At 36.6% G+C, this 15,890-nt stretch overlaps 3 protein-coding genes across 5 annotated transcripts; 1 reads left to right on the forward strand and 2 right to left on the reverse strand.

Moving 5' to 3' along the window:
* Positions 1-1,396: 1,396 nt before the first annotated feature.
* LOC120276279 (uncharacterized protein At4g22758-like) lies at positions 1,397-2,498 on the reverse strand. Of its 3 annotated transcripts, XM_039283101.1 has the most exons (3): positions 2,294-2,496; positions 2,073-2,260; positions 1,397-1,651 (listed from the first exon to the last, which is right to left on the reverse strand). In XM_039283101.1, the coding sequence occupies exons 1-3, from the start codon at positions 2,404-2,406 to the stop codon at positions 1,473-1,475; spliced, it is 480 nt and encodes a 159-aa protein (XP_039139035.1). In that variant the 5' UTR covers positions 2,407-2,496; the 3' UTR covers positions 1,397-1,472. The 3 variants fall into 3 exon arrangements, with proteins under 3 accessions (XP_039139035.1, XP_039138971.1, XP_039139111.1); XM_039283037.1 differs by having other exon boundaries at positions 2,073-2,494; XM_039283177.1 differs by having other exon boundaries at positions 1,399-1,651; positions 2,087-2,498.
* Positions 2,499-5,843: 3,345 nt separating this feature from the next.
* Positions 5,844-12,266, forward strand: LOC120260728 (ATP-dependent DNA helicase 2 subunit KU80). The gene is given in 14 exon segments (XM_039268289.1): positions 5,844-6,045; positions 6,189-6,281; positions 6,359-6,410; positions 7,108-7,239; positions 7,627-8,030; positions 8,634-8,920; positions 9,710-9,866; positions 9,868-9,906; positions 10,026-10,232; positions 10,907-11,008; positions 11,010-11,075; positions 11,164-11,490; positions 11,639-11,769; positions 11,861-12,266. Coding segments are annotated over 14 exon segments (2,070 nt in total). The 5' UTR covers positions 5,844-6,030; the 3' UTR covers positions 11,919-12,266.
* Positions 12,267-12,489: 223 nt separating this feature from the next.
* LOC120276982 (pentatricopeptide repeat-containing protein At4g22760-like) lies at positions 12,490-14,228 on the reverse strand. The gene is given in 3 exon segments (XM_039283754.1): positions 12,490-12,740; positions 12,743-13,627; positions 13,629-14,228. Coding segments are annotated over 3 exon segments (1,656 nt in total). The 5' UTR covers positions 14,223-14,228; the 3' UTR covers positions 12,490-12,563.
* Between the last annotated feature and the right edge of the window lie 1,662 nt (positions 14,229-15,890).

Here is a 15,890-nt window from a genome sequence, read left to right on the forward strand (position 1 = left end):
ATGCCTCTCGCTCAAGTCATATGTCGTAATGTAATCTAACTATTATACTTATTGAATCATTTTATAATATATGTAATTGTTTTTAGTCCATTCAAAATATCAAACAAGTTTGTTTTAATTATGAGAGTACTTTTTACATGTTAAAATTTTAATGTTAAAATAGAAATAAAAAACTTTTATATGTAATTGTTTTCAATGTAAAACTGCTTTATAATTTAAAACCTAGTAAGACTCATGGTTTTTTAAAAAAATAAATTTTTAATATTAAAAACTAGTGAAACCTGTGATTTAAATAAACTAATATTAAAAAACTAGTGGAACCTACAACTTAAAAAAAACTAAAATTTAATATTAAAAAAATGACTATTTTCATAAATAATTACCGAAAATACCTATTTTGGTAATTTATTAAAAAATAATATTTTAAAAAATAGCCTTGAAACAGCATGTGAAATTATTTTTTTCAAATTTAATAGTAAGAATAATATTTATTTTTGCTAAAAATATCTTGATCCAAAGATATTTTTCACTTAGGTTAAAGATAAATTTAACTCCCTACTATGGCGAAAGGTGATGATGCGTGATGATTGAGCATGATCCTTGTTAGTAGATCCAAATTCTCTAAAAAAAGCTCCTCTGCTCTTGTATTATCGTGACTACAAACCTAATCAAGTCGATTGTCTTTTTACTAAAAAAAATTCAATTAGTATATGCAAATATTCTATATAATAAGATTGATGTCTCAAATCAATTTGGAACTTTATTTAAAATTTAAATATATTATTTGATCTTGCATCATTTAATAACATTAATATCTCAAATTTTAGAGTCCCATCTAAAAGATTATCCCTTGTAAGGATATAATTATTAACATAAGACCAAATATAAAGTAAGAAAAGCTATAAAAAAAAATTACTTTAAATTCATATTCATCACAAAACATATATATTATATCCACCTTCACGTACTTTAATGACAAGTTCTAATAATTTCTTTACAAAAAGAATAACCTTTTTCTCTTAACAAATTAATCTCTCGGTTTTTTTTAATTATCAATTTTAATTAATGTCACATCGATTAAAAAAATTAATTAAAATTAATTTATTATGTATATTTTATAAAAAATTATATTATTTCCCGAAAACTAGTTTTATTTAAAACTACATTAAATTAAAATATATGATTTAATATTTAATTAATTGTGATTTATTAAAAATAATACAAATATATTAAATTAAAAAAATTTAAAAAAATTATTTAGCACTGAAAAAACAAAAAAACTCACAATTTAACCCAATAATTTTCAGTATTTTAATTAAACAGTATAAAGAAAAATAATAATAGTAAAAAATAAAATAAAATTGCCATTTTGCATCACACATAAGACAACCACACAGAGATTGTGAACCAGAATATATATTTTTCAAAATTAAAAAAAATCGAAATTGCTAAAAATCGAGTTAATTAATAACTTAGAAAAACGAGGTCATTAGATCTCGAATTTTCTTACAATAATGTGGTCCACAGTGGCAATATCCCATCAAAGCCGAGGGCAGAACCGTCATTCTCTGCGTTGGGTTCTTTGTCGTTTTCGCGCACAAGAAGAAGTTTCTGGAGCCGAGGTTCATCAGTTTCTCCTCCGATTTCAAACCTACACTCAAAAAACGCGCGGGAAACACGTGTCAAATTACAATCCTACCCCTCTTGTTTTTTGTTTTTACTCATTATTTTATTTATTTTTATATGAACCACTAATGCATTAAAAAACTCAAAACACATATTTTATTACCCGTTTAAAAAACTTTAAAATTAAAATAAAACAAATATTTTTTAAATAAAAAGATTACAAAATTTCAGAAAAATTATATAAAAACATGCGAAAATTTGAAATTAAAGATAAATAAGGCGTCAAAGAAGGCGGGAAACACGCAGCAAATTCCAATCCTACCCCTCCACATGAGATTATTTTTTTACTTTTAAACCCATAAAAACTCTAAATTTCTAAATTACCAACCAATCCAAAAACTTTTGAAATTTAAAAATACGAGAGGGGGGCATTTCGGGAAACGAACTTTCGAGGCTATACTGGGAATAATGGAGCTCGAACGCCTTGGGATCGGAGAAAGGGAGTGGTGGCCGGCGACCTTCACGGATGAAGGCCTCAACGGCGGCGCGGACGAGGTCGGCCACAGAGTTCTCGGGGGACATAACCACCTGGATTGGCCCGGGGCTTTGTAGCACGGTGACGTTGAGAAGAAGCTTCATCGGCCGCTGTGCCGCAGCAGCGCCGTACTTGAGGGTTTCCGCAGAGGGACCGGAAAGATCTGTCTGGCTCTCCGGGCGCCGGATCTTGATCGATCGGTCTGAGGAGGCTGCGCCATGGAAGGACGCGGAGCGGCCACTCATGGCGGGGGGCGAAGGATCAAGGGAATTAGGGTTAGGGTTAGGGTTAGGGTTCGCATGATGGAGAAGAAGGGAAGAAGAGAAGAGCGAGATAAAAAGGCCAAAAGATCGCATCAGAGTCTCGAACATGCGTGGTTTAAGAGCGAAGTTTCCAGGAAAGAGGGCAGGTATGGAAAAGGGCATGAGGTTTGGGGTTAATTACGATTTTGCCATTGGGTGATAATGGGTTTTTGAATGGGTGGCAGGGGTTGTAATTTTGGGTGGAAACAGGGGTAATTAGTGGAAGGATGGGATAATGAAGAGGTGGGACCCGCGGAAGTGACACGTGGATATGGACCGGCACCAGGTGAAGCCACTCCCACATAGGCCTTTGGTCGTGATCCATTGTTGGTTTGGGCCCAACGTCAGGCCCACCGCAACCGTTGTGGGGTTACACTCTAGTCTAGTGGTCCTTCCACTGCATTTATTTTTTATTTTTAATTATATAAATATATTTGCTTTTATTTATAAATTATATAAATATGCTTTTATTATTATTGTTATTTTATTTATGACTACACAAACATCTCTACTTTGATTTTTTTTTTTTTGTCATATCAAAATTCTCAACTTGAATTTCATTTGCAAATTAGTTTACATTGCTATATTGTTTTTATGTTTAATATTCAGTACAAATTCTATTATTTTTTTTATTATATTTTGTTAAGATTCAATGCATTAAATGTAATCTTGCTATTTTTATTTTAACTTATTATAGTTTTTGGAGTATAAAAAAAATTAATACATTTTACTATATTTAATTTTTTGTGTATCAAATGGATTTAAGTGATATATATATATATATATATATATATATATATGCAATTTCATAGGATATACATGCAAAACCATCAATTATTATTGCTTGGTATAGTTACAACTTACAACAAGCACCTTTGAATTACTGCTTGAATATATTTATAAGTCAAAGGTTGGTATTAAATAGAATCATGGAGTTGGGAGAATCTCATGGAATTTCCAACCACCAGAGTTGGTGATGTCACGATGATAATTCTAAACAAACTTTCGACAAAATAATTAAGGAATACTGAAAAATTGATAGCTTGATAATATTGATTTCACTAAAAGAAAAAATAACGTGTGATGTAAAATTTTTTAAACGTTCTAAAAATTTTATTAGATTTAATAATGACAATGAATCCCCGGTTATAAATCTAGGTTTGTCCCAACTTTATATTATTGAGTAAGAGTGTATGAGTTTGATGATTGATTCTCAGTTATCCTGTCTACTTTTTAAACTATATTTATCATATTTATTAAAATAAAAAAATAATAGATGAAAATCATTAATTTTCCATTTTAAGAATAGGTAATCTCAAAAAAAATATATATATAACGATGATAAATTCTAAGCCAAATTTAAATAAATTATGTCAACATGAGACATCAGTATCTTTTGTGACCTTATATAACATAAAGATATTATTTATTATACCAAGTCAATACATATAATCAAGTCAAAAAAATTATTGGTACTAATATGACATTGCTTGCATTCAATTTTTTTCAATATGTACAAATTAATAAGTATCTGTTTAAATTGATTAATGGTGAAAAAAAAAAATTTCTTGATGCTTTTTTCTAAAAGCTAAGAGATTGATATTCCCTGAAAAATTTTATTATTTTTTGCAACATTGTAACATATACTATTTGAATTGAGGTAAAAAAAAATTACTATAAGGGGATGTTTGGTTCGTGTTAATGACATATTACCACGTAACGAGATTACCTTGGTAATATGAGTGGGAATGTTATATGGGTGAGAATATTGCGGTAATTTAATATAACCATGTTTGGTTGAGAACTTTTATTACTTTGGTTTTCATGGTAATCAATTTGTTAAAAATATAAAAAGTTATAAGATTACTGCAGTGATCAAGATAGACACAAATTTGGTGGTAATAGGATTACCACTTTCTTGGTAATATTTATAAGTTGATAATGTGATATTACCATACAGATTCACTATCTGATACAAGCGTGGTAATATTTTCAGATTACCACGTAACACATGGTAATCTTTCTAAGGGTCGTTTGGTTCGCAGTAATGTAGAAATATTACCACGTGTTACGTAGTAATTTGAAAATATTACCACATTTGGCATTGCACCGGTGGTAATGTGGATAGTAATATCACATTACCAACTTATAAATATTATTAAGAAAGTGGTAATCCTATTACCACTAAATTTAGTGTCTACCTGATTACCATGGTAATCGTAATGAGACTTTGGCGTCACACCCTTGAGGCGGGAGTGACAAGGCGGATGAGCCGGGAGCGGTTATTCCATTCCCTTAGACCGTTTTTTCGATGATCTGCATGCGATCGGATATTTTTTTACTCGGACATGATCCGGTTTCATGACCGAGAGCGGCAGTCGTGACCGCTCAACCGGGCAAGACTTAGGAGATATCGTTCATCATCCGTATGAGTGACGCGTCTGGTGAGAGCTGTCTCTCGATCGGCGAGGGGACGTCTATCGAGACATCCGGGACGGATGCGCAGCGATTATCTGGCACTTTGAACATACGGGAAACAAGAGTGGGAAGCACATAGTGTCGATGGACCCCGGCTATTCGGCCTATAGCCATTGGATGGGGAACACACTTTGTCTCCTTCCCTTCTGCCATGGAATTCATGAAAATTCGGCCGTCTCTTTCTCCTTGGCCAAGATGCCATTCTCATAGCCATATAAGGAGCCCCATTTCTCCTTTGATGAGCATCCCTCACTTCTCCTTTCTCCTCTCTGCTCTTAAGAGAGAATTCTCTTGGTGGCAATTAGGGCCGGCAGGCTCTTAGAAGAGAGGCTTGCCTAAGTTGTAAAGCTAGTTTTTTAATATAGAGAGTTTATCTTCTCTCTTACATTTGGGTGTTTCTCTTGTTTTCTTCGTGGTTGTGGCGACTTAGCCTTCCTTGGGTTTATTTTCTTGGCAATAGGCTGTTCGTGTAGGGCGAGTGCCGCACGGGTTATACTCTGATTGATAACCCCGTGTCAGTAACCATGACAACCAAACACGATAATGAACTATTCCCGGTAATAAGAGTTCCAATCAAACATGGTTATATTAAATTACCGCAATATTCTCAACTATATAACATTCCCACTCATATTACCATGTTAATTTCGTTACGTGGTAATATATCATTACCACGAACCAAACGCCATAATAATTTTTTTATTTTATAATTTCTTCCACATAAGCAATATTTAATTACTCCTTTAAATTGTAACAAGTTGAGGGTGCTGCTGCAAAATCGCCATCGATCTGTGTAATTTTACAACAACACCCTCTTAAAAAGAAAAAATTAAATTAAAAAACTTATAGGGTTTTCTGCAAAACTTACATAAAGTTGAGTAATTTTGCAAAAAAAAATATCCTATTTTATATTTTATTAAGTTTTCGCCATGGATTTTCAATGTTAGTCATTCATGGTAGCTTGGGCGGGAAGAAGAAGAAGGCCCTTTTCTCCAAAACCCCGCACTCTCCCAACCTTCAAACCCTAGCTTCGATCTTCCCCCATTCCTCGCCCTCTCCCCAACCACAGCCCTTCTGCATCTCCTCCTAATGGCGCGCAGCAAGGTGCGATGCTCCAGCCCTAATTTCATCCATTCTCAATCTCTCTACTTTGGTTTCGTTTTGGGATTCTCTGGAAATCTTGGATTTTTAAACGGATTTTCATCATATTCGATGATCTTGTTTTTTATTTGCTGTTTTTTGGCTAGGAAGCGCTGGTTCTACTGCTCGATGTTGGCCCTTCGATGCATAGCATCCTCCCTGAGGTTGAGAAGCTTTGCACCATGCTTGTTCAGAAGAAGGCAAGTATGCCTTGTGTGTGAAGCCTTTTGGTAGGGTTTGTTCTCTCTGGATTAATGTTAGTTGTTATTGTTTGCAGTTGATGTTTAACAAGAACCATGAAGTTGGGGTTGTGTTGTTTGGAACTGAAGGTATTGTTCATGATGAGAAAGTTGTATCTTTTTTATTCATAATCCTGTTCTAGCTTCTCCATGGCGATCATTCCTGTCATGCTGTGCATCAAATGGATGGATTGCCTCGTTTGACTATCATATTCTATGTAGTTCCACTTCCACATATGCTCAACAAGAGCTTTAGGATTGATAATGTACCTTGTTACAAACTTTGGATCATGACAACAAATATTTCACTTGATTATCTCGGCTTGCTTGACAATGAAAGATAAATATATATATATATATATATTTCTCTTTCTTACTAGCTGCCAAGCTACTGCTTCATAGAACCAATTTTATTTGTTATAATTATTTACTAGCTCTTTGGTCAGTTGGTAGCACATTTGTCTACCTAATATATCCTATAGTGTGGAAATGATTTTCCAAGAAACTTTGTTGTAATTTTGCATTATGATTTGGAGCAAAACTGTACAATACTTGCACATTTATGATGTAAATTTGAAACTGTGAACAGGGAGAAATTGATGATTTGCATGGGGGACAAGTAGCCTTCTATCTCTATCAAGTTTTGCAACCTTTAATTTTTTTAATACCATGTTATTCATGTTTTTAAGTTCTTCAAGGTGGATGAATTTTGATGAGTTTGATTTTTAATTGATGCTTGTCCTAGGTCTTTTTTCATTAATTGAAACCATGCGGTTTTGATTCTCAGAGACCAAAAATGAGCTGGAAAAAGAAGTGGGAGGATATGAAAACGTGTTTGTTTTGAGGGATATTAAAGTTGTGGATGCGGACGTGGTTGACATTCTACATAATATACCAAGAGGAAAATTTCCTGGTGATTGTATCCTGGAATCATTTATTCTGTAAAAAACTTGCAGTGCCATTGCTTTTTGAATTAACCAGTTGCAACCTTCTTTTCTCAATTTGAAGCAGCAAAAACTAGGTGACAATAGTGGTTCTATTGAAAAGCTCACCTTGGTTTCACATATTTTACTTGCCTTTCATGTAAATGTATCTCGATTACTTTGGTGCATGATATTTTGCACAGGTTTCACGCATCTAGCAAACTGTCCACACAATGGCTTCTTGCTTGTGGCTTTTCCCTTTTTTCTTAATTGCATTTTGCAAATTCTGCATCCCATGGTAGTATCATGCATGGCTTATATTTGAGCTCTTGTGGTGGGTGTACTCCTAACTAATGCTTCTGTTATCCTTGACTTGTTGCTAGTTATGGATGCTATTGTAGTTGGCATAGATATGCTGATAAAAAAATTTGGGGATACAAACAAAGGAAAGCAATGCCTCTGCCTTGTGACAAATGCACAATATCCAATTAAAGATCCATATGAAGGGACAAAGGAAGATCAAGTTGACAAGATTTCTTCAAATATGAAAGCTCATGGAATAAAATTTGATTGTGTTGTTATCAGGGAAAACCCAGTTAGATCTGCTGGGAAAAGTGTGATTGATGAGAATGATCATCTGTTGAATCAATTTTCAAAGAATACAATATCAAAGATTGTTCATGTAGACAACCCATTAGCACTTGTAGGTGCTCTTAGGACTCGAAGCATATCACCAGTTACAGTTTTCAGGGGTGATCTTGAATTGGGCTCAACAATGAAAATTAAGGCAAGTTAATAAACATGGTTCAATATGCTCTTGGCATGACATTTTGTTTTTGGCTGTTCAAACACCTATTCTTAATTATATGTGTTTGTTGAATTTTCCTCTTTGAAGTTTTCATTTTGGATACATATGCGGCCAATTGATGCATCTAGGAAATTGCTATATTTTCTTAATTTCTTAGTGGCTATACCTTGGCTTGCCAATAAGTAATGCTGTTTATTTGGTACTTAAAATTCAACTGTAAACCAAAAGGGCAAAATTTCTCCACTTATCTTCCTTAGTGTAGTGCTACTGTAGAACGGTATGCATTTTTCTGCTCATTTGTTAGCTTTCCATTTGTTTCTGTATATGAGTCTCATTCTTGCTAATGTGTTTTCCTTTCAATTTCACTTCTTTTCAGCGCTGTAGGGTCTCTTACTTGCTAACTCTTTGTGGTTTTCTTTGTATGCATGCTGCAGAATGTGATGATTTAATTACTTTCGTACCATATTTTCTTATGGATTGGTTAAACTAAATGAATTGATCAAATTTGATGACATTATAATGTATATGATTTTATAAAAATGGTCTTGCATTTCACCTTACCATGGCATATTCTTTATTCAGGTATGGGTATATAAAAAGACATCTGAGGAGAAATTTCCTGCTTTAAAGAAGTATTCTGATAAAGCACCATCAAGTGACAAATATGCTACTCATGAAGTGAAAGTTGACTTCGAATACAAAAGCAAGGAAGACCCTGATAAAGTTGTTCCTCCAGAACAAAGAATTAAGGGCTATCGTTACGGGCCACAAGTAATTCCTATATCATCTGCAGAATGGGATTCAGTGAAATTGAAACCTGATAAGGGGGTAAAACTTTTAGGATTTACTGATTCTTCAAACATAAAGCGGTAAGTCTCAATTTAAGTTGCTTGCAAATGTCCTGGAAATTAACCTTGGTATTTAAGTCATGATTCTTTTGCTGAATCTCCCAAACTTACCAACTTAGGTGGAATAGTGCTGCTGATGGATTTGATGCAGAATATTATTCGGTGATTCTTCTTTGGGGTGGTCTAGTCATGTTAAATTGGGGCCTGTGCAACTCTGATGTGTTCTTGATTATTGATGTCCTTTGATTTTACCATTGATGGTTTTGTTGATTCTCACCACTCATTTCATTAATGTTGATTTATCTATGCCAGCCCTGCTTTCCTACATTCTCATCATTTCTTTAATTTTTCCCTGTTCTGCCTGGTTTAATATAATAGATTTCATGATTTCTGCTAGTTATGTATGTCAACTTTATGTCAGGATTGCCTCCCATTGGCATCTGACCACACCAATTTCCGGCACTTTTCTGATAAAATTCATGGTATTAATTCTGCAGATAGTAATATACTTAATCAGTTGAGTCTTTGAACTATCCAATATTGTTACTTTATTTTAATGTTTTCATATTCATTTTCCATTTTTGTAACTCTCTGTTTCAAATTAAATGGCATAAAACCATCCTGAGGTTGGTTTGCACTTAGTTAAGGGATTAACTAGAAAATATTTCTCCACCCATTGGTTTGACGGCTGTGAATTCATCAAGCTTCTGTATTCAATGCCAATCCTCTTCTTTTTATACTGCCTGATATTTTGAAGGTTGTAAGCTTCTGTTTCTCTTACTCTTTCTCTTCTCACTTGTATTTCTCCAGGCACTACTATATGAAAGATGTGTATACTTTTATTCCTGAACCTGGGAACAGAAAAGCCATTGTAGCAGTCTCTGCCATAGCCCGAGCGATGAAGGAACTGAACAAGGTTGCAATTTTGCGTTGTGTATGGAGACAAGGTCAAGGAAGTGTTGTAATTGGGAATACTGAGTCCCAATGTCTCTTGCATGGATAATATTGTGAGCTGCTACCAATTTTTGCTATATCTGATCTACTTTTATTTTTTTACAATCAATCTTTCTCTTTTTGATCCTGTTTTGCTTGATTAAATAAAAAAGTCGTCATTTGTGATATGCAGCCAGATTCATTTTACTTCAACATACTCCCTTTCGCTGAGGATGTGAGGGAGTTTCAGTTTCCTTCCTTCAGCAGATTCCCTGCAGCATGGCTGCCAAATGCACATCAGCAAGAAGCAGCTGATAACTTTGTTAGAATGCTAGATCTTGCACCTTCAGACCGAGAGGAAATGCTTAAGCCTGAGTTTACACCAAATCCTGTGCTAGAGGTATATCTCTGCTTTGAATATCTGAATTCTCTGTTACAATAATATACTTAAGTTGCTTTCCAGTGCAACCGTGGCGGCAATATGAATAATATGATTGGATTTTCTGAATAATAGTCCTCAGTTGGTCATCACAGCTCTTCTCAGAATGTCACAGCTAGCTTCTCAGATTCCATTCCTTGATCCTCTAGCTAGTTGCTAGGACAACCTATTATATAAGTTCAGAAAATTTGGTATCTATCTAAATAAACATATAACCAACCTTGCTTGTTTCTACAACCTCAGGGAAGTTTCAACTACCAATGTGAGCACTTCTGCCATTACATTTTTTCCTTGGCAGATTTTGAAAGGCGAACACTCAACAGCCAATTTATAATATCGGACAAATGATTTATGCTATATAATGTCATGTTAACTCACGATTTCCTATCAGTCTTAGTATCAGGTATTCAGTTTCAGGTGGAAAAAGTGAGAAGCACCTGCTTTTAATATGGTGTAATTTTTAATTATTGAAATATGATCAATGAAAGTTTGTTGGTTGGATTAAGCTGGTACTTTGATTTACACCATGAATTTACAGTGACTATGTTGAAACTGGGTGCCTGATGGTTTCTCTATTCCTTGATCAGTAACAGTATGATACGCTAATGATCCTCTTACATTTTTCCTTTTTTCAGCGTTTCTATCGCTATCTAGATTTGAAGTCGAAGCAGCCAGATGCAAGTGTTCCTCCTTTGGACAGCACCCTGAAGAGGATGATTGAACCTGACACTGATCTTCCCTTCCAAAGATAAGTCCGCCATTGATAACTTCCATAGTCATTTTGAGCTAAAAGAAAACCCAAAGGTTAGATAATGTGGATGTGTTCTTTATTTGATTTCACATTAAAGGGAAACTTTTACTGGAGTCCTTAGAGGCAAGCATCAAATTGCAGAAAAAGAAGCCAACGACACTAGCGTGGAATGAGAAGCCATCATTAACAGACAATGAAGCTGGTGCTGATGGCAGAACATCTGATATCCAGAGGAACTTGATTCAAGACTCATCTGTGGTGAAGGTTGAAAAGATTGGGGATTCAAACCCCATTCAAGATTTTGAAGCTATGATGGCTCGTAGGGACAACCCAAAGTGGATCATGAAAGCAATCCAAGGGATGCGGGCATACATTAATGATCTGTTAGAAAATTCTTATCGAGGGGATACTTTCCCCAAGGCAATCGAATGCTTAGCAGCTCTTCGTAAAGGTTGCATTCTAGAACAGGTAACAACTGCCTTTCATCTGCTTCCAAATTTCCAAGGCAATGGATTATTATTTTGATTATCATTTATTATTACTCAGTAGCAGAGCAAGATGCAACTGTTTTGGTGAGACATTTCTAGAAGCTTATTACACTTTCATATCTGTGCAGGAACCTAAGGAGTTCAATCGATTTCTCTTTCATCTATATGACAAGTGGAAGACCAGTGATCTTCTGGAGTTCTTTAAAATCCTTCCATCTAAAAATGTTACATTGATTACCAAGACAGAAGCAGCGGACAGGTTGGTCGATCAAACGGCTGTCATCTTCTGTTCATTTTTTGGTAAAATTTATTTTTGATCCTTAACAATTCCACATCTTTTGCTTGAGCAGTGATGTTACTGAAGAGGAAGCAAAAAACTTTCCTCTCAAGCCTGAGCCATCTTCATAGCAAATGTTTGTGTATTGTAAATCAAACCATAGAGTTTCTAACTATTGTTCGGTCTTCTAAAATCAACTGAGTTTAATGAACGGTGTTGCTGAGGATCTTGCTGGCACTGAACTTCAATGAGTCATTGAAGAGGTCTGTTGCCCTACTACGCTCCGTGTTTTTTTTGTGACTTAATTATCTTTTGTCAGTTTTAGTTCTGTTGTATGGACCTGAATGAACTTAACTTATGTAAGTGCTATATATTTGTCACTTTTGTAAATTATGAAGGTTACCCTTATGTATCTCAGTGTGTATGAGACGAGTGATGAAGCTGCTTGAGCAGTGTAGCATTTTCTTTTGACCCTTTCATCGTATTTCTCGAAAAACATTATAGTCATATAATTGTACTTATGCCTCCAAATGTGTGAAAATTTTATGGTTTATCTTCTTCAATCATGAAAAGTCTCCAATTTGATCACAATTTCAGGAATGAACTTAAAAACATGCACTTTTGGAAGAACAATAACCTATCCAGTACTCAGTACATGATTGGTTAGGGTGTGTTAATGTGTTGTTATTTCAAGGGGGCAAATGACGCCCAAATTGTGGTTCATTTGTAAGTGAGAGAGGGAGGGAGGGAGCATCAAGTACAAAATCACCACTGGTTTACACCCAACTACACCCTGGTACCTTACAAATGAACCCTTTTTTGTCAGCCATGGCCATCCTCAACCTTTTACCCTTCTCCCATTCTCCAGCTTCAGCATATATATGAGCCAGAAGTATATAATATCCACTTGATTCAGGCTCTAGTTCGAAGCAACTCCGGGCCGGCAATTTCCCCCTAACTCCACATTGCCATGCAACCTACAAGCTTGAAGCAATGCACCCCAAACACCGACATGAGGTTTCATTGGCATCTCCTTTATCAACTGATAAGCTTCCTCTACACTCCCGTTTCGGCCTAGAAGATCCACCATTATCGCATAATGATCAACTGATGGCTTCACCTTGTGCTCGCTCCACATTGTCTCGAAGCACCGGTGTGCTTCTTGCAACAAACCAGCATGTTTAAATGCTGCCAATAAACCAACAAAAGTCACAGAATTTGGAACAATGTTCTCGCGCAACATTTCATCAAACAGACGCACAGCATCGGTTGACCTCCCATTTATGCCACAGCCCAAGATCATCGCGCTATAAGACACCAAATCTCTCTTGCGCAAACCATTGAAAAGCTCGAAAGCTTTCTCTACACCCCCACATTTCGAATACAAATCAATAAGCGCTGTCCGCAAATGATCATCCATTTCAACACCAACACAAGCCATGTGACTCTCAATCCACAACCCGAACCTCATTTCGCTCAATTGTGCACAAGCTGAGATAGCACTCGAGAACGTCATCTCATCGGGTAGCACATTTGTCTCCGGCTTATTCATCCGATTGAACAACCCAAGAGCGTCTCTCGGACAACCATTCTGCGCATAACAAGCAATCATCGCGTTCCAAGCAAACACATCCCTCTCCTCCATCCTATCAAAGAGTTCCCGGGCCAAAACAACATCACCACTCTGCGAATAACCTGAAATCATCGCAATCCAAGACACACTACTTCTCACAGGCATTTCATCAAACACCTTTCTAGCCATTCCTATATCACCAACATCAACATAAGCACTTATAATTCCATTCCAAGAAGCTGAGTTCCTCTCTGGCATTCGCCGGAAAAAGATCCAAGCTTTGATCCATCAATCCGGCTTTGGCGTAGCCAGACACCAACGAGTTCCAGGACACCACATCCTTCACAGGCATTTCATCAAACACTCTCCGAGCACTTTCCAGTTCTCCTGCTCTCAAGTACGCCGACAGCATCGTGTTCCAAGATACAACATTTCTTTGCGGCATTTCATCGAACAACTTCCGGGCAGACTCAAGACCATCCAGTTTAGAGTAAAGATCCAAGAGAGCGGTTTGAGGGTAAATGTGTGAGTGGTGACCGTACTTGAAGGCGTGGGCGTGGATGGCGGAGGCGAAGCGGTGGGAGGGGATGCGGGCGCAGGCCTTGAGGGCGGCAGAGACGGAGAAGGGGTCGGGATGGTGGCCGGAGCGATGCATGCGGGCGTAGAGGGCGAGGGCGTGCGTGAAGCGGCCGAGCTGCGCGGCGGAGCGGATCGAAGGGAGCCATGAAGAGTTGGGAGGGTCAGAGAGTTGGGAAATGAAAGCGCGGCAAGTTGGAGTTGAGTGACAGTTATAATGACCGTTATGGCGGTTGGTGACGTGTTGTAAGAATGATCTCGTCTTAATTGGTTTCAAAGCGTGCATCTAGCCAAAAATATCCGCTCAAAAGTTCACTGAGCTTCATTATATATATATACATATATAGTTTTTGATCCATTTGCTTTTGTCACAGTGTCATTAGAGTTTGGCTTTCTTTTAAAGCAGGGTTTAGGATTTAAAAAGTACTCCTCTGTGTTGGCTCATCACATTTAGGGGTGTAAATGAGTGGAGCTCCTCGTGAGCCTGCTCAAAATCACCTCGGTTCGTACTTGAATTTGATTTAACTTTTCATGAGCCGAGCTTGAGCCCAAAATTTCTCTGTTCGTGAGACTTGCAAGCCTAAATGAGCTTTTATATATATAATATTAAATTAAAAAATACCTAACTATATAAAGAATATTATTCTAATTTCTAACCAAAAATAATCCTGATCTATTACAACTCACGGCGCCCGATCCATCCCAACTTTGGTGTGACCTTCCGCCATCGTATGATTTCCTCTTTGTACAGGTCAAAGATTACATGTAAGGTTTCCTCTTTGTAATGTATGGTTTTCTCTTTTTACATATTGTGATGATGATATATACCAATGTTTTCTTTGACCGTAGATTGTTTAATCAAAATTCTTAGTTTTAGTTACGCCAGAAGTTGTACCTGTTTGACAGGTGATAAGTGCTTGAGTAGACATATTTTTATATATGTTTTACATACATTGAGCATCATTTTTAACATGGTTTATGTCTCATACTGTGTATTTGGTGTTCTTTTATGCATATAGGTTGTGAATGCCTTGAAGAGTAAAAAGGAAGCAAAGATAGGCTATAAAGACACAATGTTGGGAGTTTTTGTTCAATTCAAGGACCAACACAAGAGGAGTTCATAAACATGGAGATGTGTGCCAACTTCCAAGAAGATTCAAGTCAATTCACTAGTTGGAAGGGCACAAAAGCAGCCACATCTTCATGTTCCTTCTCTTTGTGAAGATTGCAAGACCTCTCAAAGATATGTCGATGAAGAAAAGTTTTATAGCCTACCACATTGACGTGTGCCCGGACATGTGGCCTCAAGAGAAGAGTGTTCGGATCGCAGTTTGCCTTATTTTTGAGGGACTTTTGGCGAGGGTTTTGGCGAGCACTTTGAAGGCAAGGCGGCTAGGGTTTTGGAGGAGGTCTTTGGCGATATTGGGGGGCGTCCATCACCAACTTTGATCGATCTTCTCTCCGTCATAGCAAAGAGGGAGCCTTCGGCGACCTACCTTCGGAGAAGGATTCTTCAAGACGTTGGGCGACCCATCAAGGCCATCATCACGAATTTAAGGGGGTTTTACTTCATGGTTTTCATTGCTTTTTATTGTATTCATCATTGTTTTGTAACTTGCTCCATGGAGGGCTAAACCCTAGTAGTTATTTGGGCATGTGAACCCTAGGATCTACGTTTTTGTAATGATTTGCTTTATGTTTCTATTAAATCCGAGTTGATTTGAGTTTTAATCTTGTATTCCCATTACTTGCTTGTTTAATTAATCCTTGTGGTTGATTGGATTCGCATGATTTGTTACTTTAATGTGAGAGAGGTCTCCATTAGAGTTAGAACTTCAAGGTTAAAGAGGGTTGAGAGGGTGAGTCATGAGATAGTGGAGTGTCCCTTTTCCCTTCCGATTGAGTGTTTCCTATCTCCGTATTCCCTAAACTCTATGCAACCATATTTGGTGTG

This window comes from Dioscorea cayenensis, chromosome 1 (genome assembly GCF_009730915.1).
Source record: "Dioscorea cayenensis subsp. rotundata cultivar TDr96_F1 chromosome 1, TDr96_F1_v2_PseudoChromosome.rev07_lg8_w22 25.fasta, whole genome shotgun sequence".
Classification (NCBI taxonomy): domain Eukaryota; kingdom Viridiplantae; phylum Streptophyta; class Magnoliopsida; order Dioscoreales; family Dioscoreaceae; genus Dioscorea; species Dioscorea cayenensis.

What these genes read in the sequence shown, in the direction of transcription:
- LOC120276279 (XM_039283037.1), bottom strand. Translation starts at nt 2,406, where the DNA reads ATGAGTGGCCGCTCCGCGTCCTTCCATGGCGCAGCCTCCTCAGACCGA. An exon ending in TTCCCAGTATAGCCTCGAAA is followed by an intron (nt 1,652 to 2,072) that starts GTTCGTTTCCCG and finishes TTTTGAGTGTAG; the next exon opens with GTTTGAAATCGGAGGAGAAA.